The 23900-nt window shown below is 41.6% G+C and overlaps 1 protein-coding gene across 3 annotated transcripts in view; it reads left to right on the top strand.

Annotated features, from left to right (window-relative positions):
* Window positions 1-339: 339 nt before the first annotated feature.
* The window catches only part of PHRF1 (PHD and ring finger domains 1), a 31440-nt gene continuing 7879 nt past the window's right edge, over window positions 340-23900 (top strand). For 2 of the 3 annotated variants that reach the window (XM_039381193.1, XM_039381192.1), the window contains exons 1-13: window positions 340-530; window positions 6364-6515; window positions 6854-6976; window positions 8486-8718; window positions 9699-9782; window positions 10773-10894; window positions 15375-15472; window positions 15975-16147; window positions 17916-18045; window positions 19117-19253; window positions 20063-20250; window positions 21063-21182; window positions 23139-23293. In XM_039381193.1, coding sequence (XP_039237127.1) covers window positions 358-530; window positions 6364-6515; window positions 6854-6976; window positions 8486-8718; window positions 9699-9782; window positions 10773-10894; window positions 15375-15472; window positions 15975-16147; window positions 17916-18045; window positions 19117-19253; window positions 20063-20250; window positions 21063-21182; window positions 23139-23293 — 1888 coding nt within the window. In that variant the 5' untranslated portion in view covers window positions 340-357. The remainder of the gene's footprint in view (window positions 531-6363; window positions 6516-6853; window positions 6977-8485; window positions 8719-9698; window positions 9783-10772; window positions 10895-15374; window positions 15473-15974; window positions 16148-17915; window positions 18046-19116; window positions 19254-20062; window positions 20251-21062; window positions 21183-23138; window positions 23294-23900) is intronic. The other variant, XM_039381194.1, reaches the window with a different exon arrangement.

Raw genomic sequence — 23900 nt, 5'->3', positions numbered from 1 at the left:
CGGGCCAGACCGGGCAGTGCAAGGATGCTCCCAACCCCGAGAGACGGCCCCAGGCGGAGCGGAGCGGAGCATCCCGCGGGCGCAGCCCCGCCGGCCCCCCGCACGCCTCGCAGCACGGTGGCGTTTGCACCCCGCTTCCCCTCCAAAGCTTGGGGACACTGGGCAGGGATGCCAGGGGAGTCACCTCTGCCAGCCCTCCTTCCATGGGGCAACGGGGAGCGGCCGGAGCGGGACCGCCACTACCCGCGGGGATCAACCAGTGCGGCCCCCCTCGCAGCTCCGCAGTGGTACAGCCCGGTGCGCCCCCCCCTCTCCCGCAATGGTTCAGCCCCGCGGCCGCTCTCCCCCCATCACCAGATGGTTCGGCCCACACCCCCCCCGCCGCCGCGCGGTGGTTCCGCCCGCTGGCGCCCCGTGACCCGCCAGTGTTTCCACAGCGCTTCCGGGGGAGCGGCGGCCGCGGGGTCCCGGGATGTGACCGAGCGCCGGGGTTGCTCCTGTCGGGAATGTGAGCGCCGGACTGCTCCTCGGTGAGTGCCCGGGGGCGGGCAGGGCGGCTGCCGGGGCCTGCGCGGCCTGCGGCGGGGGCTGGGCCGCGGGAGTTGCGCGGAGTGGCCGCCCCTCCGCTCCTGCGGGGAATTGCCCCGCCACGCTCAGGATCCCTTGTTTGGTGTCGCTCCGATAAACAGCAGCGACAACACCATGTTTATTGGATTGTTTTCGGACGGGAGGCGCCGCCGCGGGAGGGCAGCTCCGGGTCAGGCTCTCCCCGGCTGCTCCCGGGATTCCCGCGGGAGTCCCCCGCGGGTTGCGGAGGGGCCGGGCGGGCTCGGGGGCGCCTCGGCCCGGGAGCCATCCAGCTGCCTTTGCTGCGCCAGAGGTCTAAATAAATACGCTAAATACATGTGTAAGTATACTGTAGATAGTAAACAAACTCCCAGATGTTTCCGGTTGTCGTGTCTGCACCTCCCCCCAACCCCCCTTTCCCTTTCCACCCATTCCCGCTGTTTTCAGTGCGCCCATGGGTGTTGGAGAAGTTACCAGCTCTTTCAGCCAGCGGCTGGCAAATAGAAATTATGTTTTTCTTGCAAAAAAAAAAAATTATAATTTTATGGTGTATTAGCTTATTGCAAGGTTGTGTTTAGTCGTAAAAACTTTGCCCCGAGGGACTTGTGCTTACTGAGAGGTTTCTAAGCTGTGCCACTGGTGTCTCCCTTTGTCCGCCCCACAATCGGTGACAGTGGGGTAGGTGTGATTTTTGCAGTTTTAGTTGCTTGCCTTCTGTAGGTTTGTTGCCGTGTACACGTTCCTGATGTTTTGCAGAGGTGTCTGCTGTGTTATTTCCTTTCTTCTAGGTCAGTGGGTCTTGTTTGTTATGGTCATGCAAAATAAATAATAAAAGTGTGTGAGGTTTTTGTTTGGGTTTTTTGTTTGTTTGGGTTTGTTTTGTTTTGTTTTCCTACAGTCGTGCCCGTAAATAGCAGGGGAAGCTGTAGTTAAAGATGAGGTTGGTGTGAAAGACTGATACTGAAAGGGAATTCACCAGTAAGGGTGACTCTTCCTAAGAAAAGAAGCCTGTTAAGAAAGAGGAGGATGTGTGAAGTTGGAGACTGTTTAATTCACAGCTGGAAGCAGAGCCAATGGCTGCAGGGAATTGTAGGCTGGGAATTCCATAGACCTTGGCTACTGCTTTGAATACAGAAATACAAAATGCCTGGCTGCTCCTCTGGGTAAGATGCTGAACTTCAAAAGTGCTTTTGCAAAGCCTGTGTGTTGCTTTGTTTGCATTACAAACTCCCGAAAGAGCTCCTGGGAAAGCTCTGGTGGACAATTTTCGTCCTGGAATTAAGGTGGCTAAATTTAGGGCAGGGCTAGAATGGGTGGCAGATAGGCACTTCCTTGCCTACCCCGGGATTATTTGCGCCTTATCTCTTAGGTTCTTAGGTGCTTCAGTTGTTTAAATTGTTGCATGGGCAGTTCTGATTTAAGAGTTAATTTTTTTTTTTTTTTTGTAATTTAAACAGGGATCTAAATTTAGATTTAGAGGACTTTCTTAAAGCTCCCTGTGCATGCTAGACTGGTAGTGTGCAGCTCTAGGCCGTAGGAGTCTCTTGTTAATCTGAATAATTTTCCTGCCAAGTTGTCTTTACCTTTGAAATGTGGTGGTGGCAGATAGTATTCACACCATATCCAGATGTTTTCCAACTGTGTACAATAATGATTTTTATAACTCTTGTTTTATTTTCTTCAAATGTAGCATATGAAATTGGAAACACACCCAAAGTGCTCTGATGTGAGACATTGGTTTTCCAGAGACAACCAAATTATTTGGTTGAAAAACAAAACCAAGAAAAAACACAACCAAACCTTCCCCCCACCCCCCGCAACAAACCAAATAAAGCAGATGTCTCAAAGAGAACTGAAACCTCATAAATTTGAATATTTAGTGGACTAAAGTTTAGTAATAAGTGGTCTCTGGTATATGATGGCTCAGTAACGGCCCATGAAATTAGATCAGCATTCAAAACTGCCCTGCGAGAAAATCCTGTGAGAAACTTTTCTTTGCCTGTGTATAATCCTGAATATTACCCAAGCAGATTAAAGTAAATGCCTTGCTAGTAGCTCTTCTGTTTCTAAAAACCCAAGAAACTACTGTGAGAAGTTGGTGGAGGAGGAAATCGGTTGGTGCTAGAAGGGAAGGCGCGCGCGGCTGGAAGAGCCACTCGCTGCTGTAGGCAGCTCTGTTGGCTTCATGTCAGATGGGATGGAACTGGAGTGTCTTTTGCAAACTGTGTCTCGTCTTGTTGGTTGGAAACCTGCACTTGCCTCCTAGCCGGAACATACCCAAAGTACGTTAAATTACTGATTTGTAATTTATAATTACAATGTAATGCATAAGGATTTTAGTTCAAAAACCTAAATGTTTACTGAAGTGCTTGCTTGATAAACACTTCTTCTGGAGGGAACACTTAATCTTCTCTGTTCTTAAAGCCAACAGAAAGCCCTGTTGCTAATACGGCTTGAAGAAAGCATTTGTAATTGCTATTTGATTGTACAATTAAACTTACTTAAAGCATCTCTGTGTAAAAACGTAATCTGTTTTAATAGCAAAGCCAGGCTTACTACATATACTGTGGAAGGGACACAGCACTCAGAGCAAACCCGACTTGGTCCTAGTGAGGTTGTGTCTTGGTGAAGGAAAGTTGGGGAAGGAAACCTATGGCTGGGGAAAGCACTGGTGAGGGTGAAGTGATTGAATACCTGCCGTGCACTCATCACTTCTGTGGCTTATTGGTTTATTAAGGTATTCTGAGGTTCTTCTGAATGAGAATTTGAAAGCAGGGGGATGTTAGGGAGGAGGACGGTGTCTACCTTCAGCCAACCTGGTGTGCAACCTGCAATCCAGATACTGGATATGCTGTGCAAACGGATAATGCACCTGCCTAGGGAACTGAGGTGGGGTTTGCTATAAGTGTTAGTAGTATTGAAGACAAGGGATCTCTGGCCAGGTTACCCTGCATCTGTGTTCCTGGGTTGCATCCTAAATTCCTTTGAATAGACTTACAAAGTGGGATGCAGAAGAGAGGATCAGTGCATGTAAGAGCTGTTTATAGCTGAAGGCCTGTATGCAGAGTACTGCACACAGGATTTTCCAAGGGACCAAGCAGCTGAAGGTTGGGTACAGCAGTGAGGGCGGGGCTTTGGCACCCCCGAAACTAAAAGAAGCTGTAGTTGCCTGAGCCCAATGGCCTTCAGGGATAACCAGTTGCTTTTTAGCAGTCTGGGTTTTTATGTCATAGGAGGACATAGTCAAGGTTTACCTTGGAGGAGGGACTACAGTTTGCTACAGATGCAAACATCTTGGTTTGCATAATAATAAAAATGCTTCCCATCTATTTTGTATTTACCAATTCTAGCTCGGGGCTGGGTTGGGGAGGGGGATGTGTAAGAAAAATTCTGATGTGGTAAGTGCTGGAGAAAACTGGGCTTTTGTACAGGTGGTGAGCTCTCTGAAGTGTATCATGAATGTTTTTGTGTTTCACAGTGGTAATTTGTTTGAAATGTCTTCCATAAAAAAAAGAAACAGCTTAGAAATGCTGCTTATTGTTCTTAAAACACAGAAGAAGGAGCTCTCATGTTAGGTGTACAGTCAACTTTGGTTTCCTACTTTTTTTCTTAAGAGCAGCTGCCCAGTTTGGAAAAGTAATATTTGTGATGTGCTTAAAATCTCAAATTCACTTCATCTTGCTTGGTTTCTCCTTGTCTATTTTCAACTACCCACAAACCAGACTTTTTTTACTGACAGGATTTGAAGATGCAATTGTTTGCTGCGATACCAGATTTTCTTTAACTCAGAGTTTTGCCTCCGAGCAAAGTACAAGCTTGCATTTGCAACATAAATATGTCAGTTTAGATTGTTAAGTCACAAGTGCTGATTTGTTTGCCTCTGTGCTTAAAGGATATCTTTCTGGGTTGTAGCAAGGCAAAAATAACATGGGTAGTTGTTTTATCCCACTACAGTGAAGAAGTGCAGGCTGTTTGGAAATGTAGATAAGTGTGTGTTGGTCAGAACTGTGGCTTGTAGGAGTTGCTTTTCGAAATATAAAGATCTTCTCCCTGTGTTTACCTACTTTGCTTTAAGGAAAACTAGAGAGCAGGGAAATGAAGGTCATGGTTGTAGTGAAGTGGAGGCTTATCCACAGTTTTACTCCCGCGGGCCCTGGTTTTGTTTGGCCTTCATGGTCCTCAGTGGCTCAGGAGTGCCATGGCTGGCTGGATGTGGCAGTGACAAGTCAGCAGGAACCCGTTCTATTCCCACAACCTGCCGACGGAGAAGTGGTAAAGGCAGAGGTTCAAAATACACGTATATGACACGTGCCTGCCACTGCCCTGCTGTGGGGCTGGTGCTGCCAGTCCTCACGCCCTTATGTGTCCTGGCTGTCACGTCACCACAGATTTTGCACTGCTGTAGCTAACTGAGCTTTCGAGAGGATGTTATATAACTGAGTTTCAGTTTGAATAATTCATGCATACACACTGCCGAAACTTGAAAAATTCTTAGTGTTTCTTCCTATTTTTTAAGTTGCATGACGAAGTGACTGGATTTTGATGAGTCGGCATGTTTTCAGCTAACATTAATTGTTTTTAAACAGTTTTTTAAACGCTCCTGTTACCAGCCACGAATTAAGCTAAAAGTTCAAACCTCTATTTAGGCAAGAATCTTACTGAAGTTAGGAGAAATCTTTAAAAGAACTTGCTTGTGCTAAAACTCGATCTTTTTTCTGTTTTAGTTTTTTTTTTGCCCTCTGCGTTGAAGACTCCATTTGTAGTTTAGTCTGGTTTAGCAAAACCTACATTTTTGAGGCTCTTTACTGCAGAGCTGTGCCACATGGCTCAAAAAGGGAGTGTGCAAGCAAAGGTACGGATCAAGAGCACTTGAATAAAACATAATGTTTTGTTCCAAAAAATCTCTTAATATGCAAGATATGTAGTACGGAGCAGGGAGAGTGGGAGAAGAGCACCTGATTGAAACTTTGTCACACATACAGAAGAATCCATTTTTTTTTTCATATTGAGATATGATATTTAGCTTTGAGTGTCAATTAATTATATATTTCCATGACTTGCTTATAGAAGTTTGCAAGGGGTCTGTCTGTCTTAATGCTTTGTAGCATCATATGTTAAAAGCTCTGATTTGATTGTCATTGTGAGTTTGGATCATGCGACATCTCGCAGTATCTGTCAGTTTTACTGCCAGCCTGTGCTGATGCACAGCAATTAATGTGATTGTATTAATATGCACTAAATCAAGTCTTATCCTTTCCATGGAATAATGGTTGTGAGGTCTGAGGCTTCTCTATTTCATGACAGACCTGTGCAAAGGCCTGCCTTTTTTTTTTTTTTTTTTAAGGACCTAAGCCACATGATCTTCTTTTCAATTGGACAAGATAGAGTATTTTGATTTGAAACACTTATTGTCATCCTGTTAGGCCTAGTTCACATGGCCTCTGGTCCATTTCAGTTTTGCATTTTATTTCTAGTCCACAGAATGGTTTTGGAGTTTGTGGTTTTTCTATTACTGTTTTCAGTGGAATTCTGATTATACCTTTTTCTGTCATCCAAGAGCCCAAGATAAAGCTGTATCTTTCACCTAAGTTGATTTTCTCAAGGAGCTGGTTTCATCTACTCCGATAAGGCTGTGAAACCTCACATAACAATAGCTGCTTACCTGTAGCCACCTCTGAATTGAAACTGGGGAAGCTAATCAATGGTGTGGGGAGGGCAATGTCCCTTCTGCCATTCACATCTCCACAGATGTGTTGGATGCTCTTTGATGGACTGACGCCTGCCCTGCTTTTGTAGGTGGTGCACTGCCTCACTGAAGTCTGCCTTCTTGCAGGGAGTGGATTTCCAATGTCCTGCCATGGATGATGACAGCCAGGATGAACTGATAAACAAGAATGCTGCTCTAGGAAAGGGCAAAAGGCAGTGTCTTGCACTCCTCAGTGAAACAGGTAAATGTGACTTCTCTGCGTGTGTTTCTGCATAGGTTGGGGAACCTATTGATTTACCCCCAAAAGGGTGGTAAAGTTGTATTTCTGACCATTTATCTCCTTTTTTCCCTGAAATTTTTTTTGTTTTGCTTTGCTTCATAGCTTGTGTGTATCAGACTGCTGACATGCTTCCCTTGAGTTTCTCAAAATGGGCAGCTTTGATACCACTGCAGAAATCTAGGGTCTCACTTCATATGTAATGTCCTGAGCAGGAGTTCTGCTGTGTCCTCTGCTGTTCTGCCTGCCTGTCTGCCTGCATCAAATAGGTATTTCCTCTCTTCTCTTTTTTTCTTTTTAAGAAAGCAATGGTGGAAATAGCTGTGATTCAGATGATGATACTGGAAGTGAAGAGGAAGATAATGACACTGAGGAAGAAGGAGGTGAGGAGGACAAGGAAGAAAGTGAAGATGAAGAATTAGAAGGTAGGTCTGTTAATGTGTGTTAACAGGCATTTTTTCATAACTGAGGAAGAGTGAGATAAAAGCTTTTCCTCCAGAAATGAACAACGAAATGTAGATCCACAGATACAGCTGTGTCAGGCCACATCACAGATGTGATGCAACTGTGTCAGGCCATCCTCCATTAATAAACAAACAAGTAATATTCCCCAATATTCTAAGCTTTTAAAGCATTTGTATGTTTGAAGACTATGCACTAACTAAAGTGATGTAGTTGCAGTCATCAGGAGTGAACTATGCCCGAGCATGAGTTGGGAAAAAAATGTCAAAATTGCAGCAATGGCTCATGCTATTTTTTCACTTATGAAAGCATGTTTGTTAGTTTGCTTTGGGCCTCTAAAGTGAATGTTGTGTTGGAGAGTTCTGAAAATAAATTACTGTTGCTCTTATGCCTGGGGAGGAGGGAAGAAGACTATTTTTAATTTGAAAAAACAATGTGGATGTTACTTGGATTTGTTAATTTTACTGAAAACATACTCTGTAGATATATGTACTTCTGACACTGCTGTGCTCAAATTAATATTAGGATAGACAGAAATGGAAGGTTTTTGTCAGATCTTAAAGCTTGTTGAGAAGTAAGAAGTGCAATTTTCCAAATTACCAGTTAGCCTGATGTGAACACAGATGAAAAAATTGATGCCAGGTGCCAGAAAGCTTTATTAATTCATTTTTCAGAGTATTTTCTGTTATGTCCAGACAGGAAAATTCAGTGGGAAATGCAAAAGACAAGAGCCATATTTTCATTAAAAAAAAAAAAAAAAATCAACAACCCAGCAATAGTCACTTCCCTTCCCCCTCCCCCCCCAAAGTGAGTATGGTTTTTTTAGGTAACTTTTTGCTCTTTCTTGAAAATGTCAACTTAATTCACAGGTTTTAGGGAAAGACTAACACAGGTCTTTGTATTTTGTACTTAAAACAAAAATACCTTTCAACAATGTGTGCTGAGTGTTTAATTTTACTCAAAACCAGGCTTCTTTAAGTGGTCTCCAAGGCACTTCGATCCCTTGACTCTCAAAATGGTGATATAGTGGGGAAATCTTGAATTTGTTGTTCTGCAGATCAGTGTATTGCTGGTGCTTGCCCTCTGAAGTTGGGTACATTATAACTTTATTATAACTTTGTTTTAACTTCATTGTTCAGTGGTAGTCTAACATAGCTTACTGTCTTGTTGTTTTGATAATCTGTTGTTTTCCTGCTGTCTGTCCTTTTAATCTCTTGGAAGACTACTCACATTATCAGGCTTTATTTTTCACCAGAGTAATCCATTGTTTTATAGTGAAGGGATTTAGGAAGAAATAAACCAGCAAAAATTATTACCTTAAACTGGGAGGGCTGTGCTTTGCTCTTCCAGCCTCATAAAATAAGCTTACTTGGAATTCTGAGAACTAGTACCTTGTCCTGCCTGCCCTCTCTGCCCTTGTTGCTGAAGCCCTGCAGCACATGCTAGTTGGTTTTTATCTCTCCCATCTTAAGATTGTGAAGATGATGATGAAGAAGAGGAAGAGGAGGAGGAAACTGAGGCCACTGTGGAGGGAATGACCGATTCTTTGAAATTAGAGCCACACTTAAATGGAGCGAACATCTCCTCTGATGAGGATGGTGAAAACTGCCCCATTTGCCTCAACACGTTTAGGGATCAGGCTGTTGGGACTCCTGAGAACTGTTCCCATTACTTCTGCTTGGACTGCATCGTGGAGTGGTCTAAGGTGAGCTGTTCTGTCTGTGATGTCCTGTAGCTTTCTGGAGTGCTCTGCTCTCTCTCTTCTGATCATGTTGTTCTGCTGTAATGAGAGCAAAAAAATGTAATATTCATATTTGCTTTAAGCTTTTCTAAACAGACTTGGTTTACTGCTCTGTTTGTCAGGATTTGTGTTTGAAGTGTGGATCTGTTTTTCTTGTACCCATCCTGATCTGTTCTCTTCTCTGGAAGCTGTAATGTCGCAAGCAAGTGTGTTTCTAGGCATTTACAATTCTTTTGCTTTTTCAAGTCAAGACACCAGCAATACTGATTTTCTCTATGCTTTTTTTAAAATATATATATATTTGTATATATATTTCTCTATATATCTGTCTTTATCTCTTCTTAAATTCTGTATTGTGACCATTGGATGGGGATCTGTTTTAAGCATCTAAACATAAAGAAGATATAAAAGAGTATGACAAGCAGCAACTTGCTCTGAATTCAGTTTTCAGTCTGAGTTCCTTACCACCTGTGTAGTTCCCACAGTCATAATTCAGGGTGAGAATTACAACAAGACTTAACTGTGTGTGCAGCAGTAACAGTGTTAATTAAATAAAAAAAAATTCACTCTTATTGAATATATTTGTAAGCCATTTCTACTTGCTCATTTGTCCAAAAGAAAGAAAATGCCTTAAAGCGCAAGTGCTGCTTCAAGACAATGTTTGGAAGAACTTTGATGTTGCTTTGCAACTGAATAATAATTAAATTGCTTCGGCATAATAAATGCTTCTCTAAAAATGTATGTTTTCTCTGATCTAACAGGCTGTTTGCAAATCAGATAAGTCAGATTTAAGTACTTAATATGTCAAGATCATAGCTGTTAAAATGACTACTACATTAATTTAATGCTTATTTCATTAATAATTTAAGACTTCCTTTTTAGAAATTGAATAAAGAGATGCACTTATTAACTGTATTGGGAATTGTTTGGGTTTTTTTTCCTAGAATGCAAACTCCTGTCCAGTGGATCGAATCCTCTTTAAGTACATTAGCATCCGGGCACGTTTTGGTGGTAAAATCTTAAAAAAGGTAAGCTTTCTACTGTGGCAAACAACAAAGCCAATTGCCACAAAATAGTTATTCAGAGGTTTACACCTCTAGCATGTTTATCTGATACTTGGTATCCGGATGAATTATTTCTTTTCTATTTTGCATTTGCCTTTTAAGGAACTGTAAGAATTTTTTTTCCCGCTTAACCATGTTTCCTGCAATATCGTGTTGTGGCAGAAAAGGTGTTTTTCAAAGCTGTCTCTTTTTCATAATGGACATCTGACTGAAAACTGTCCATGTGTGGACAGGCACGACGGATAAGCCTGTCCACACATGGAAAGTGCCCTGTGTACTGCAAGTGCTATACACAGGGAATAGGAATAATCTGGGTTATACATGATCTCTTCCCTATGTCTTGCTACCCGCAGTGCTGTGTAGCAGTAGGGTTTATAAGGGGGTAGAGGTGCAAGGCAATTGTAGAGCTCCTAAAGGCACTGTTTGGAGAGAGGCACAAGGCAATAGCAGAGCTCTGAGAGGCACTGGTTGTGTGTGCTGGTAGTTGCTCACAAAAGAATATCGAAGAGCTGTCATTGCTCTTTATTGATATCAGAAAGATGTTGGTTTCCAGGGGACTTGTAGGAGTTTCATGCTCTGTTTTCATAAACTGATGGTTTCTTACATTTTGCATTTTAACAGAAGTGCGAATTTAACATCTCTTCTTTTGTCTTGTTTTGGGGTCTTTTGGGGTTTTTTGACTACTTTTGATCTTATTTGTGAATTTTTGTTTTGCCTGTTCTTAAAGTGCAGTTTTCTGTATTTGTTGGTGTCTGACAGTAGACAAGTTTTAGAGATGTTTTCAGGCATTTCATCAGGTCTTAGATGTGTTGAATGAACGAAATGAAGGTTCTGGTATGTAACAGCTCTTTTGTTCTCTTCACTGTTAGATTTTGCTGCAGGTACTCTTAATGTGGTGATGGATTTTTAAAAGTGCCACGTTCTGCATAAAATGTGAATCCCTCTTTTGTTTAGATTCCTGTTGAGAACACAAAAACTCAGGGTAGCGATGGGGAGGATGACCCAACCTTCTGTGAGGTGTGTGGCAGAAGTGACCGTGAGGATCGCCTGCTGCTCTGTGATGGCTGTGATGCAGGGTAAGAAAGGCTGAAGTGAATGGAGCACCTGCAGAGTTGACCAGTGTTTGGTCCACAGACACTATCTGGTCTGTAGGCTGCCCCTTGCTGCTCTCTTCAGGCTCATCATGCAGCCAGCTGTGCATCCATGTGCTTACGGTGCAGACATCCATCCCCATGATGTGATGGATCCTTTTCTGGTCATGTAGCAACGTGTGTGTGGAGAGTCCTGTGCACATCAGTGCAGCAGACCATAGAAACAGGTGACCATACCTTCAAGTGATGAAGGTGTTTGTGCTCATCCCTGCAACATCTGAGTGCATGAAGGGTAAAAAATATACATTCTTTTATGTCTCTGGGAGAGGATGCATGACTGGTCCCAACTGATTGGGCACTAGGGCTGTGCAGCAAAAATGCTTAAGATTCGCAGTTTTTTAAAATGTTTTTCCTTTAGAGCCATAACTCTTAAATTGATTCTCTTACTCTTGCATACTTCTGTCTCTGCCAACATATTTTTTCTCCCTCCTTGATTAATAAAATAAATGCTTAAGTACAGTCATCAAGATATTTAAGTACAGTCATCAAGATATTTGAACACAAGTTTGGGCCTACAGTTTTCTGCTAAAATTTAAAGCCCTTGTGATGTTTAATCAGTCTTCCAGCATCGTTCGTTTGCTGTCAAAAGTTACCCATTGAACAAAGAGAGATGCTTGCAATGAATATGTAGAATAATCTTGCAGAAATTTCCTCTAGCAAGCTAACTGGATACCTGATAAGTCTAATTTTGTCTTTATGTTCTTTAGTGTCCATGTACAATGATCCATCTTCTAGAAAACAGACAAAATCAGGAACACTAAATATTGTTAAGAGTGTCATCAGAACACTGAATTTAAAATACTTAATCAAAACCAGTGTTTCATAGGTCTGACCTGAAGCCATGTCTTTAAGTTCATTTAACTTTCATAAGCCAATCTCAGCTCAGGGTATTGCTTCAGATTTTCCTTTCTGATCTCTCAACAGTTACTCCAATTTTTTTTTATACATTTTTATTTCTAGTTTGATACAGTTTTTTAATTTTTGTCGTATTTTCCTAAAAGAAGTTCTTTATATATGCTTGATTTCTAGAGTTAGCACTTCCAGAGGCACTTCTGGAAAAAGAACTTGCAGTCATTACTGATGCCTTAAATGGCCAGAAAGAACCCTCTAAGACTCTTTTTGAGTATGAGAAAGCAAAAAGCACTCATTTATTTATAGCATGCCAGCTGCATGGAATCATTTCTGAAGTATGCAGACTGAGTTACAGAGGTGCTACAGTTTTATACTATAGTATCTAACATTGCATCATCTGTTACACCTACTTCCCAAAACCATTTATCCCATTGTACCACCCTTGTCATACCTCCCAAATTTGAGTTGGTGATCCCAAAGACCCCTTACCTTCATCTTCCTCATCCTGCTCCTTGGTCTTCGGCACAGTAGCACGCCTTCTGGAACAGTTTTAAGGTTTCTGAGCCACTTTGACTCAGTTATATCAATCAATGTGCCTGTTATGTCTTATTCTAAGAACATTTTATACAGATAAATTATTCTTTACCTTGCTGCAATCTTTGTCTATTGGAATTCTTGACAAGAAATGTTAAACAGCATTTTTAGAATTCTTGTACGAAGGTACTAACAGGCCAAAGGCACTAGCTAGCTATACCAAAAGTGCTAAAAAGCTATACTAAATCTATATAATGTGGATTTTAAGGCATCATTACTAGCTCTTTGTGGCTGAGGTTAAATCTAGAAAAATGGAGAATAGCTTGTTTCAAATCCTGGTTTTGTTCATCTAGATTCTCTGTCTGACCTGACACTGGATTGAAAAGTTCCTCAGTTATTTTTGCCAGCAATTCTAAAGCAAATGGAGTTACTGCTTTTAGCTAGACATGGCTTTCTACAGTGTTCAAAGTGTGTGGTATAATGCTGTTACCTTACAAATGTAAGTTATCAAATCTTTTTCCATTGAAACCATTTTCAGATGTCTTGTAACAGCCTAATTTTCTGAACTGTGTAACAACAGCATTAGGATTGGTATGAATACAGAAGTGTGGATGTCTAGTAATTTGAACAAACAGTAGAAAAAGGGTTAGTTGCATTATGGTGTGACACTTTAATGTATGACTACATTCAGGTTACCAAGTAGCAAGAAGCGAGTAACAGTGATACAGAGATTGGTGTCAAGAAGTTGAGGAACAGGGCTGCATCCATGACCAAAATTCTTTAATTTCGTAGACCTGTTTTTTCTTACTGTTTGTGAAGACTGAGACAGAATGATGAGGCAAAAGTTCCCTAAAAGCATCCATTTCTTCCTGAAAGGTACAAAACGTCCTTTTTGTGTCTCAGTTCTTCACTGCTGGTCACAGAGCTCGAGAGATGTGTTGAGGACTTGATGGCCAATATCTCTTGCTTTCTGCATTGCACACAAATAATCCTGGCCAGACCACTTGGACACACAGTGTCTTTGTGTTTGTGAGGGGTTGGGTGCACGACTGCAATTAAAGGAACCTGAGGGAGTGAGCGTGAGGTGACTTTGCTTCAAGGCTGTTTTTTCAGGTTTTGTTGGGGTTTTTTTTGAAAAACAAGTATCATCCTTCTGGAAGATTTAGCATTGAGTGTGGTTATGATGATTTTCTTTCCCTTATGATGAGGTTCTTTCCCTTTCCAAGGGGCTCTAGATAGCCATTGCAATAGGTTCTTCAGTGTCCAAAGTTTTAGGGCTGAAAGTCTTTGCTTGTCAAGTGGGTCATAAGTTGACTTCAGAACTCCCAGACATAATTTGAAAAGTATGTAGTGAAGTTCTTGCTACAAGTACCTTTGCTATGACTTGGGCCTGAACATAACAGTATTACTTGTCAGAATACTACTTTGGGGAAATGATCTCATTCCTGGTAGCTGGCAGTTGGAGAATGAGCTCTCCTTTCCCACAGAAAGAATATACTTTGCTAGTCTAATTTTAAAGTTATGATTTTTTGTGAGCAGCATTTTTCAATTTCATCTTCTTCAATCTCTGAAAGAGTGTAAAATCTCATCTGCTGAAGTATACTCTTTCATGCAAGGAGGACATGGTATTCCATTTTGTATTGACAATTAATACATATATTTTAGTATAAACATAATATTGGCAATTCTGACAGTACAGCTGCAAATTGAGCTTATTGCAACATAGTTGGGAACAGGTTTGAAAGACATAATCTGAAGTTGGAGTCATGGAAGGAAGGTAGATTAAGGGCTGTAGTCTCATTGCTTCTTTTGTATTGCTGTAAACTGGGATTAGAGGGTTAGATAGTTGCTCCTTCCCTTTCCTTACCTTGTGGTCAGACACTGAGTTATCAGGCAGTGAATTTTTCTAAGAGAAGGTGAAACAGAGAGCTTCCCTCTTTTTTCTTTACTTATTTAGAGTGAAACACTCTACTACACCAGAAATAACAGTAGTCTTTTCTCTTATAGAAAAAGAACAAAGTTGGTCATAAAATTGCTGATTTGAAGCTGAAACTTACTTGAAAGCTGTGGTCTCCCTGTGTTCCTTGCCTAGGGAACTTGGTCTAAGCATTTAGTTTTCATGGGAAGCATCTCATTTATTTGGAAAATCTGTTTTAATTCTTTTTAACTGTGTAACTTGAACATGAGTTGCTTCAAAAATTCTATACTACTGACACACGTTGCTTTCTCTGAGTTTAAACTGCTGGATTGAAGAAATTGCAGAGCTTCTCTTTAAGTGGTTGGTGTTCGGTCTGGCTGCTCAACCTCTTGGGTAGAGAACATTTCAAAGGCCTACCTAGGGGAGTATCATGCTTTCCTCTTTCCCCTTGAGGTTTGGTAAGGACAGTTCCTAGCTGGATGGTGACGGGAAGTCAGTGTGCTTAGTCTGCAGTCCTGCAAGCAGCTTTATGGAGCCAGTGACTGACCAATGCTCTGCCACCTAACCTGTGCAATAACAGAGAAATCCTAATCACTGCTTGTCTTAATCATGTACATGTGGGATGCAGTGCCTTTATTCAGCATAACAAGGCATTGCACTTGACCTGTGCCTTGTCATGCAAAATAAAATGTTCGTAAGTGCCAGTAATGTGAATGCTGTGTTGGTTCACAGGAAACTGATGTTGTTTCCTGATTGCCTGTTTCCCCAGCACCTCAGTGCTTCTCTTGCCACCATCAGTTTTGGCTCTGCACATTTCTTGCAGCTTGGGTTCAAATGGCAAGCGATTCACCACACAGTGAGGGGAAAATGTTCACTTTTCTAAGCTTTTGTAAAGTGATGAAAATACCATCTAGAATCGAAGACCCTTATATAACCAGCAGGTAGCATCTTTTCTCTGGAGACTGGTGGAAGCAGATGCATAGACTATAGTTTCAAGCTTAAGAAAATGAGTCTGCCTTACGTAGCATATGGATAGAGGTGAAAGGCTCTCTTCTCTTGTTAAGGACCACCTTGTTTGATTTTTTTTTTTTTTCCCCCAAGGTATCACATGGAATGCCTTAATCCTCCTCTGAGTGAAGTCCCTGTAGATGAATGGTTCTGTCCAGCCTGTGCCCCCATGGGTGCCAGTGCTGCTGCAGGTAAGGGTTTTGTAGTATCCACTCAAAGTAAATATTTTTCTCCTGAGTTAGAAAATGGGAAGCATGTGCTGTTCTGAAGAGGTGTTTAATGTCCTGAGTTTATCTGGTTTTAAACAACTGTTTTGATAAGTGTTCTCTCTTGAACCGTAAGAGTTGACTTGAACTCTTGACTGATTAGAGGATCTTGTTAATGAAGATTTTCATCTGCTTTTACAATTTGTGGAGCTGCTTCTTGTAAGCATTCAGAGGCAAGCCCAGCACCTTAATGCAACTGCTTTGTAACAGCAATTTCTGTTACCTAGAAAAGCATCTTACTGTGTAACAGTCTGTACCTGTCTGTGCTCATTTCGTTTTGAGAGGGTAGTGTCTTCCTTTGGAGGTGATTGGTTTAAGAAAGGGAATAAGGGACAATTCTTTTTTTTTTTTTTTTTTTTTGGTCTGAAATTCTTTAAATGTTTTCACATCTAGAAAGACAAGTGACCTCAGCATCTTTTCTTTCAAGATACAGATCATGTCAGTGAAGAAGAGGTGGCTGCTCTCATGGCAGACGTTGTTCCCACCACCAGTCGGCTACGCCCTCATGTCCGGACCCGAGCTATAGCCAGGACTCGGCAGAGCGAGCGTGTCCGGGCAACAGTGAACCGGAACCGGATAACAACGGCGCAGCGGATTCAGGTAATCAGGGGGGTTTGCTAGTGAGCATCTGGAAGAACCTTGTGGGAGAGCTGAGATAAATCCCCACCTAAGTAGCTCAGCTGTCTGTGTTGACTGTCCGTAGCACAATGGGTAGCAGTTATGGAGTTCTTTTAAACTGAGATGTAGAACATGTGCAAATGGAGTGCAGCACATGGCCAAGACTCTCTATTTTAAATGCTGCGGTAGCTTCCTCTCTTAATCTGTGTTTTTATCACCTCTGGTGTGAGCTAAATTGTATTTTTTTTCCCCAGTGGCTATTAATACGCAGTTTGTGCATCAAATCTGTTTCTTTCGCATGTTTATTTGACAGTTGTGTATTTCTTTATTTGTCCTTCTACTTCTTTTCCCATAGCAGTAGAACTTGTTGACCACCTTCAGCTCAACTGAAGAGAAAAATTTAGTATTTTCAAGGTTTCTATGAGCTGAAATTCAGCCTCTTGAAGAGAAAAACTCAGGTGCTAGTGTCCTCAGTAATGAAGCAGCGTGACTTCAGCCACCTTAACAGTACCAGAGAAGCTGTGCAAGAAAACATCCCAAATACCCGAGGTCCCTCCTTACAGTATTAAGTACAGGTTGAAATAAATGCCATGAACGAAGATCAAGCTTGCCTTAAGTTTTTATCATGTTTTTCCCCTGGATTTAAGGAGTTCCCTGAGTGCTCTAGCTGTCATTAAATTCATTATGTCCTGTGTAACGGAGTGATCTTATTTGACTGCCAACTCCCACTGTCTCAAAACCCAGGCATTTTAATTTTAGCTTTGGAAGAATTAATAAAGTAGAAAATGTCGAGGAATCATGTGATGCATTGTTGTTAAGTAATTATATCTGAGTAATCGGGGCTATATTTTGAAAAAAAAATAATGAGAGAAGAGTTGTTTGAAGTGAAAGACTGTGCAAGGGAACTGCTGGTACTTTTCTTTCTTTCTCTGCCTGTTGTTTTAGAAATAGTGTGCAACTGTTTCCTGCAGGTGAGAGAGGTGGTGCCCAGGGACTTTACCATTGCGTAGTAGTGTAAGCCTGGGAACCCAGGACTTAAGAGGCTGTTCCTAGCTCTGCTTCTCAATGTGCAGGGATGATTACAAACTAGAAAGGCACTGTTATTTATTGCCTTTGTCTCTGAATAAAAGTGCATCTTATTTTGGCTCATACCTTGAGTTGACTGAAGCTTAATTCCACTGGGTGAGGGTGTGTAAGCTCTTGTCCTCAAAGCACAGTGAGAAGCTGGGAGCATGCATCCTTGAGTGTAGAGAGGAAGAGGAATCTAAAACTTGTTGGAGAAACCCCTGCTACTGAAAATGAAGTGATATTTTGGCAGGGTGACTCGCCTCTGGACATGTTTCACAGGTCAGTTTGACCTAAAGAATGAGATGTTTAAGACAGTGGATCTGTACTTTGTTGGCTTTTCAGTCTTTGCTCCCCACAGTCTGTGTGATGAGGCAGAGGTTGGTTAGGTGAATCTGAGAAAGTTCTTAGGTGAACTCTTTCACTGAGGAAATGTCAGTCTTGGGGATTGTTCTCATTTAAAGAGTTAGACTAGCCATGACTTGTAATTCTGAAAGAGGCCAAAGAGCAAGGTCATTAATATGTCAGTCAATAGATGAGAAAAGTGACATAATTGCTTAACTGTCAGCTTGGTGATATGGTAGGGGCTTCCTTATTCGAATCTCAAATGCATTTTTCATCAAATGCTTTTATAAGTAACTTGTTGCTGACCTTTGTATCATGTAACTTCTAATCCCCCACGCAGCACGTGCCAAGGTACCTCATGTCATCTCTTCTGGATGAAACAATTGAGGCAGTTGTAGCAGGCCTAAACACTGCTGTCTACCAGCGTCCTCTTACACCACGGGCTCCGGCTAGGCAGAAAAGGAAAACAGGTAAGGACATTAGGCACCTCAGGAAAGCCCAGATCATACAAAGTACTGTGCATCTGCTGTATGCTGCCACACCTGTGCAGCTAGGGAAGTATCCCACATGCATTTTTGTCTTTTCCTATACCACCTCTGCCCAGAAGTGTCTTGTCCTAGTTACAGGGGCGGGAGCAGGTTATCGCTCTGTGGGTATAACCAAAATTGTGTATTCTACACCCTCTATGTCATTTCTGATGGACTGTTAATAATGAATTATTTGCAGCAGCTGCCCAGGGCACACCTGGCACCTAATGACTCAGCTGTGATAACTCTTCTCCGGGGAGGCATTAGCAGCTTCACACACAGCCTGAGGGGTTGTCTCTGCTAATGGGCCACAATGGACTGGCGTAATAGGCACCTGCAGCGACCTAGACCATCCAAGATTCCAAAACTATCCCATGACTGACAGAGTTAAATCACCCATTGTGAAACTCTCCACCCTGGGGAGGTACTGGACATTCCCACCTAAATTTGAGCATATGTAATCTTGGGGTTTTGGGACTTCTGGTACCACTCGTTGGATCCAGAGAAGGACCAGAACTTTGGCAGGACTGTGACTGCCACTCTTGACAAGACTGCAGTCATTACTTCAACAGAACTGTGAGCATTATGCAGACCAACAGGTTTTCCTTTCCTTTTATTTTGCACCCGAGGGGCCACATGGTGCTCGGCACAGGGGTTAATGACACTGTTCTGTTCTTGTCCCAGAATGCTGAGTTATACATCTGTTTTGTGGGTTAAAACCGGGTTTTCTCTGTGTCATTGTATTTATTGTAATCTTTTTAGTAAATTGTAACTCTGACTTGTAACCTCTCTTGAGTTGGATTCATTTCTTCAGCCGGTTTAGTTTTAAACCAGCACATGTCTTGAAGGTTGTTTTTAATTAAATCCTAATTATGTCACTGTGTCTGCGCTGCTGTTCGTGGCACACTGTATTCTCTTTGAGCTGCTTCGTGTGTCATGGGGGTACGAGAAGGGGAGTACAGGGTAAAATGCAGTGCTAGCACTTAGCCAGATCCTTGGTTTTTGTCCCATCAGGTAGGCGGAAGAAAGTAGGAGGCAGAAAAAGAGCTCAGACAAAATCTGCTGGAAAGAAGAGTTCGGGGACACAGCTGAAGAGACGCAAGCGTGTGACAAAGAAGAGAAGGGGGAAAAAGACGAGAGTAAGATCACATGTGAGTTTCTGCCAGTCAGTATCTGCCATTTTTCAGCCCTCTCTAAAAGCACTATAACGTGGGATTCAGTTGGAAAAAATGCCATCTTATGATCATAGCAGGCACCTTTCTTTGAGGTGGGAGTACGTGCAGGATGTGTCCAGTGTACTCCAGAAAGATGCTGTACATGGAAATTAATTGCAACTTGCAGGCAGGCCTGCTGGGTTTGCTGACAAATCCTGTTACCTGAGCTGTTGGGATCAGACTGTAAAGCATGTCCTGCAGGCTTTGTGTTCTGCCTTGTCATTCAGATGTGGTGTTTGCTTGGTACTGATGCAAGCTCAGTTAAAATTACCACTACCTATTCTTTTTAATAGGCTATGGATGTTTGTGTCTGTGTTGCTGCAAACCCAGTTAATCAGCCATAAGGGCTTTCAAAATTCCTTTCAGTTCTGGGTAATGTGAATTATACCGAATACTCTGCACCAGCCTGACTTTTGTCATCAGCTACCTTAACTAGAGTTTACCTTCTACAGACACAACTGTCCTCCTTTAATAAGGAACCAGCAGTTTTGAATTGACATTATTAAAGATTTTTAGAAGCTTAATATATCTTGTCACTTAAATCTGATACGTGCAGATCTGTTTGAAGGGACATACAGGCCATAGTTAGAAGTTTAATAAATGCTTTAAAACAAATATAAATAATAAATGCACACCACTTCTGCATCAGTAACCTGATGACTCAGCCTATGAAGAATTTGGGGCTTTAAATGCAGGGTACATACCTGCCCTAACATACAAATAACCCAATCTCTTTATCTGTACAGGCGAAAAATGAGGTTACTACTCGCTCCCGTATTGCAAGAACTCTTGGTCTTAGTAAACCTGTGCGTGGGGCCTCAATTCCTTCCATGTACAAACCCATGGAGCCCTCACTTGGTCTGATGAGAGCAGATATTGGAGCAGCTTCTCTGTCTGTGTTTGGGGATCCATATGAGTTGGATCCTTATGAAAGGTAAGATATCTCTGGATTATGGTAAGGGACCTGATAATTTCACCAAGTGTTGTGTTGTTTGTACGTGTGACTTCATGCAGAGTGTAGATCTCACATCTGGAGGCAGCTTTGGATACACAACTCATCATAACACATTGGCCTGTTCTTTCTTTCCTTCTGGGTAGAGTTGCTGAGCTTTTAAAGAATCAGGTTTCTCTAAAGAGTTCTGCTGAAATAGTCAGCCTCATGGAAACCTTTAATAAGATCTTTGGGGTTATTGAAAGGCTAGAATCTGAAAGAGTCTGATCCTGATCCATCACTTTCTATTTGTTTATTATAAATGAAGATAGCTAGCATATATGATTCACAATGAAAACTGACTTAATATAGAATTAAATGGACCTGTGAAATCTTCCATGTTTCTCCTTCATCTTCACTTTTCTAGACACTTTAAAATGAGGAGATATCTTACTATGCCATAGTTTGTGTCACTCTTAAACTTTGAATTTTAGGAAGGGACACTGAAATTATTGTTGGTGAAATTTAATTTTCCACTGAACAAGTCTTTTTGAACCTTTCATAAAAGGAAATCGTCCATTTAATATTTTAGAAATAAAAATCTACATTTGAGTCTCTGCTGGCTAAATTATGCTATTCTATTTATATAGCCACAGAAAATAAGTACGTTGCACAGATATTTTTTCAATGTACCATAATACAACAAACGATGCTCTCTAACTGTATCTGTCCTAGTAGTATTATCTGCTTCATCAATTTGATGTGAAAAACATTTCAGACAATTTCAGGGTTTGTGTGTGTGTGTTTTACCACAGTAATGAAGAGGTTCCAGCAAATCCAGATTCACCAGTGAGTGCCAAAAGGAGAGTTCTCTCCCAGTCAGCACTGAGGTCTCACCGTCCTGTAGCTAGACCCATTTCTGTGGGACTTCCCAGGTAAAAATCCATTATTATTTTACTCACTTCTATTTTTCTTAGTTGTCTAATGACCCTAATGAAAGAGTAAACTGAGTGATCATCCTGATTTAACCCTTTTTTTACCTTTTCTTTTCTTATCTTTCAAAAAGAGTGTGTGTGTGTGTGTGTGTGTACATGCATGCCTGCACAAGTGTAGATAAATAACCACATCAATTTGTGCAAAAATTCTTTTTTTATGTTGAAGGACACACATTCTTTCATCCTACCTTTAACATTTACACTGAAATTTAAAGTTGGTATTTCTACCCTAATCTGACTCTTCTTGCTTTCTGTTTTGTGTTTGTTTGGTAACTCCATTAGTATGTTTTAAATCCCAGTCTCATTAACCTTTAAAAAAACACTTGCTTCTTTGAGAGGGCCAAGGAATCTAATTGCACATCCAAAGAAGCTGAGGGCCGTACCCACCTCACCCAGTTCCTTTGCCATTTGTTGGAGCTCAGAAAATTGAGAAAAAACTCTTTGTTTGATCCTGCGGTTTACCAGTAGCATTGCTGTCTGACAGATGTCTGTGTTACGCACCTGCTGAGGCCAGGGAGCCCTGGGTGCCCCCCACTGGCAGCCACAGGGAATTTTCAGAACTGAGGGGTAAGACAAAGGGAGCCAGGAGCATGACAAGAAGAAAACAAATGGGGAAAATCACTGAGACAGGTACCAACTGCAAAGCTTAGAGAGCTGAAAAGAAATGAAGGGAGCTCAGCTTAAGTGATTAGAGGTGTGAGAGGTTTACATGGCTGTCCTCTAGTGCATGTGTCTTACAGTGAAGATTGGTTTCTCAGGATTAAGGCAGTGTATTTCTATGATAACTTAGATTTTCTCTACCTTTCCTATCTCAGTTCTGAAGGAGGCCTTTCACGAAGCTTTCCATGTCCTACGAGTTATTTGAGTAGCATATTGTTTAGAAGGTAGAACTGTTTAGCTGACATTCAGCTTTTCTAAAGGCTTGATTTGCCAGGAATACACTGAATTTCCTGGTCTGGCCTTAGCAGCCAATTCTTGTAGCATTCCCATTTTGTCTTTCTGTTGTATGTTATTACCGGGGTTTTGGTGTACATTACATTAATAAAGCTTGCTTTGTTGTCATACAGAAATGAAATATAGCTCCCTGAAAGAGCTGGGCCTATTGGCCCCTTCGGAAGTTTGTTTTTTAGAAAACTCGAACAAAACAAACCCCCAAGTCCCATCAACACAAATGCAAAGAAAGAAAAGCAAAAAAGCCAAATACCAACACCAGAAACACCCAAACTTTTTCAGTCCATATTTCAAGAACCAAGAACTTAGACCGTCTTCATAAGATTGAGTAAAGCATGAAGGGAAGTGTTTGTGTTTTCACATGTGTGGCACCATTGCTGTTGTTTTTCAGTGTAATTTCTTCTATGCCATGCTCTTAGGTACCCTACCTGTGGCACCTTGTATAGCTATACTGGTGCTGAACACTGGTTCAAGCTGTGTAATTTTTTTTTTAGATAGGAATGTAGACCTGAGGAACACACTTGTGTTTGTGATTTTGTGGGGGCAAGAGAAGCAGCTAGGATGGAGATACCTCTGAAGTGATGAACAATGGTTTATCCTTCAAAGATGCATACTAAATGCACTGGAAAGTTAATCTTGATACACAATACAGTGAGCACCATTCTTAAATAAGATTTAAAGCATTTGTTAACAAAAGGTCTCGGGTATGATTACAGGCTTTCGTATCTTGTGGTGGTCTTGTGTGAAGTCAATAAAAGCTTCACCTTCTGTTTGTCAGAGAGAGAGATGGGGACTGAATGACTCTAGTGAAGCCAAAACTAGTAGTGGACCTCCCTGGCTGACCTCTGTTTATGCCCTTGACTTTGGTTTCTTTTTAATGTAACGTGTGTGTGTAGAACAAGTGCTGTAAGAGTAAAGGAAATATAACCCCTCTGAAACATGCAGAAGCAGTGTACCTGCCTTGAGTCCTGATCAAGAAGCAGAAGCTGCTCCTGTGCCTGATCTGTTGGGAAGTATCCTGTCTGGACAGAGCTTTCTCATGATGAGTAGTTCAGATGTGGTCATCAACAGAGATGGTTCACTGACAGCGAAGAAGGCAGGTAAGGACTTGGCACTTCATAGTGCAGTTAGCCTCTTTGTTTCATCTGCCTCTTTGTTTCATCTGCCCTGATCCTAGAGGCTGCAATAGCTTCAAACACAGGGATCCACTTACTGAGCATTTGAATACATAGGATAGATTCAGTGACTACCAACAGTAATCTGTCTTATAAGGCAGATGCTCTGAAATATTGTTACTTTTCTCTGTTTTAGTTGCAGAACTGAGATGTTACTGGAGGATTTTGGGTTTAATACATTGTTTTCTTCTTTCAAAAGAACTGAAAGAACTGGTTTCATGCTTTGTTATAAAAATGTAGGACTGGATAGACTAGAATTATCTTAGTACCCAGTTTTTCTGGCATGTGTCATGCATTGCTGCCACGCCTGTGATCTGCACTTCAGTTTGAAAAGCAACATGGAGGACCTTGGCAAGAAGTTTCTTTGCAGAAGTAGAACTCTAAATATGTGCTAGCATCTCCAGTTGTGTATTCCCTTGTCGTGGTATTATTTGAAAAGAATCCCTTCAAATTGAAACTTAGAGCTTTGTTTTTAAAATAAGTACCCCATGCGTCCTCTGCTATAGTCAGTTTTTGTCAGTCACCAGCTGCA

The sequence above is a fragment of the Pipra filicauda genome, unplaced genomic scaffold (genome assembly GCF_003945595.2).
Source record: "Pipra filicauda isolate LSUMZ 115617 unplaced genomic scaffold, ASM394559v2 scaffold217_size2002032_pilon, whole genome shotgun sequence".
NCBI classification, from domain to species: Eukaryota; Metazoa; Chordata; class Aves; order Passeriformes; family Pipridae; genus Pipra; species Pipra filicauda.
This window is presented reverse-complemented; position numbering and strand designations above follow the sequence as displayed.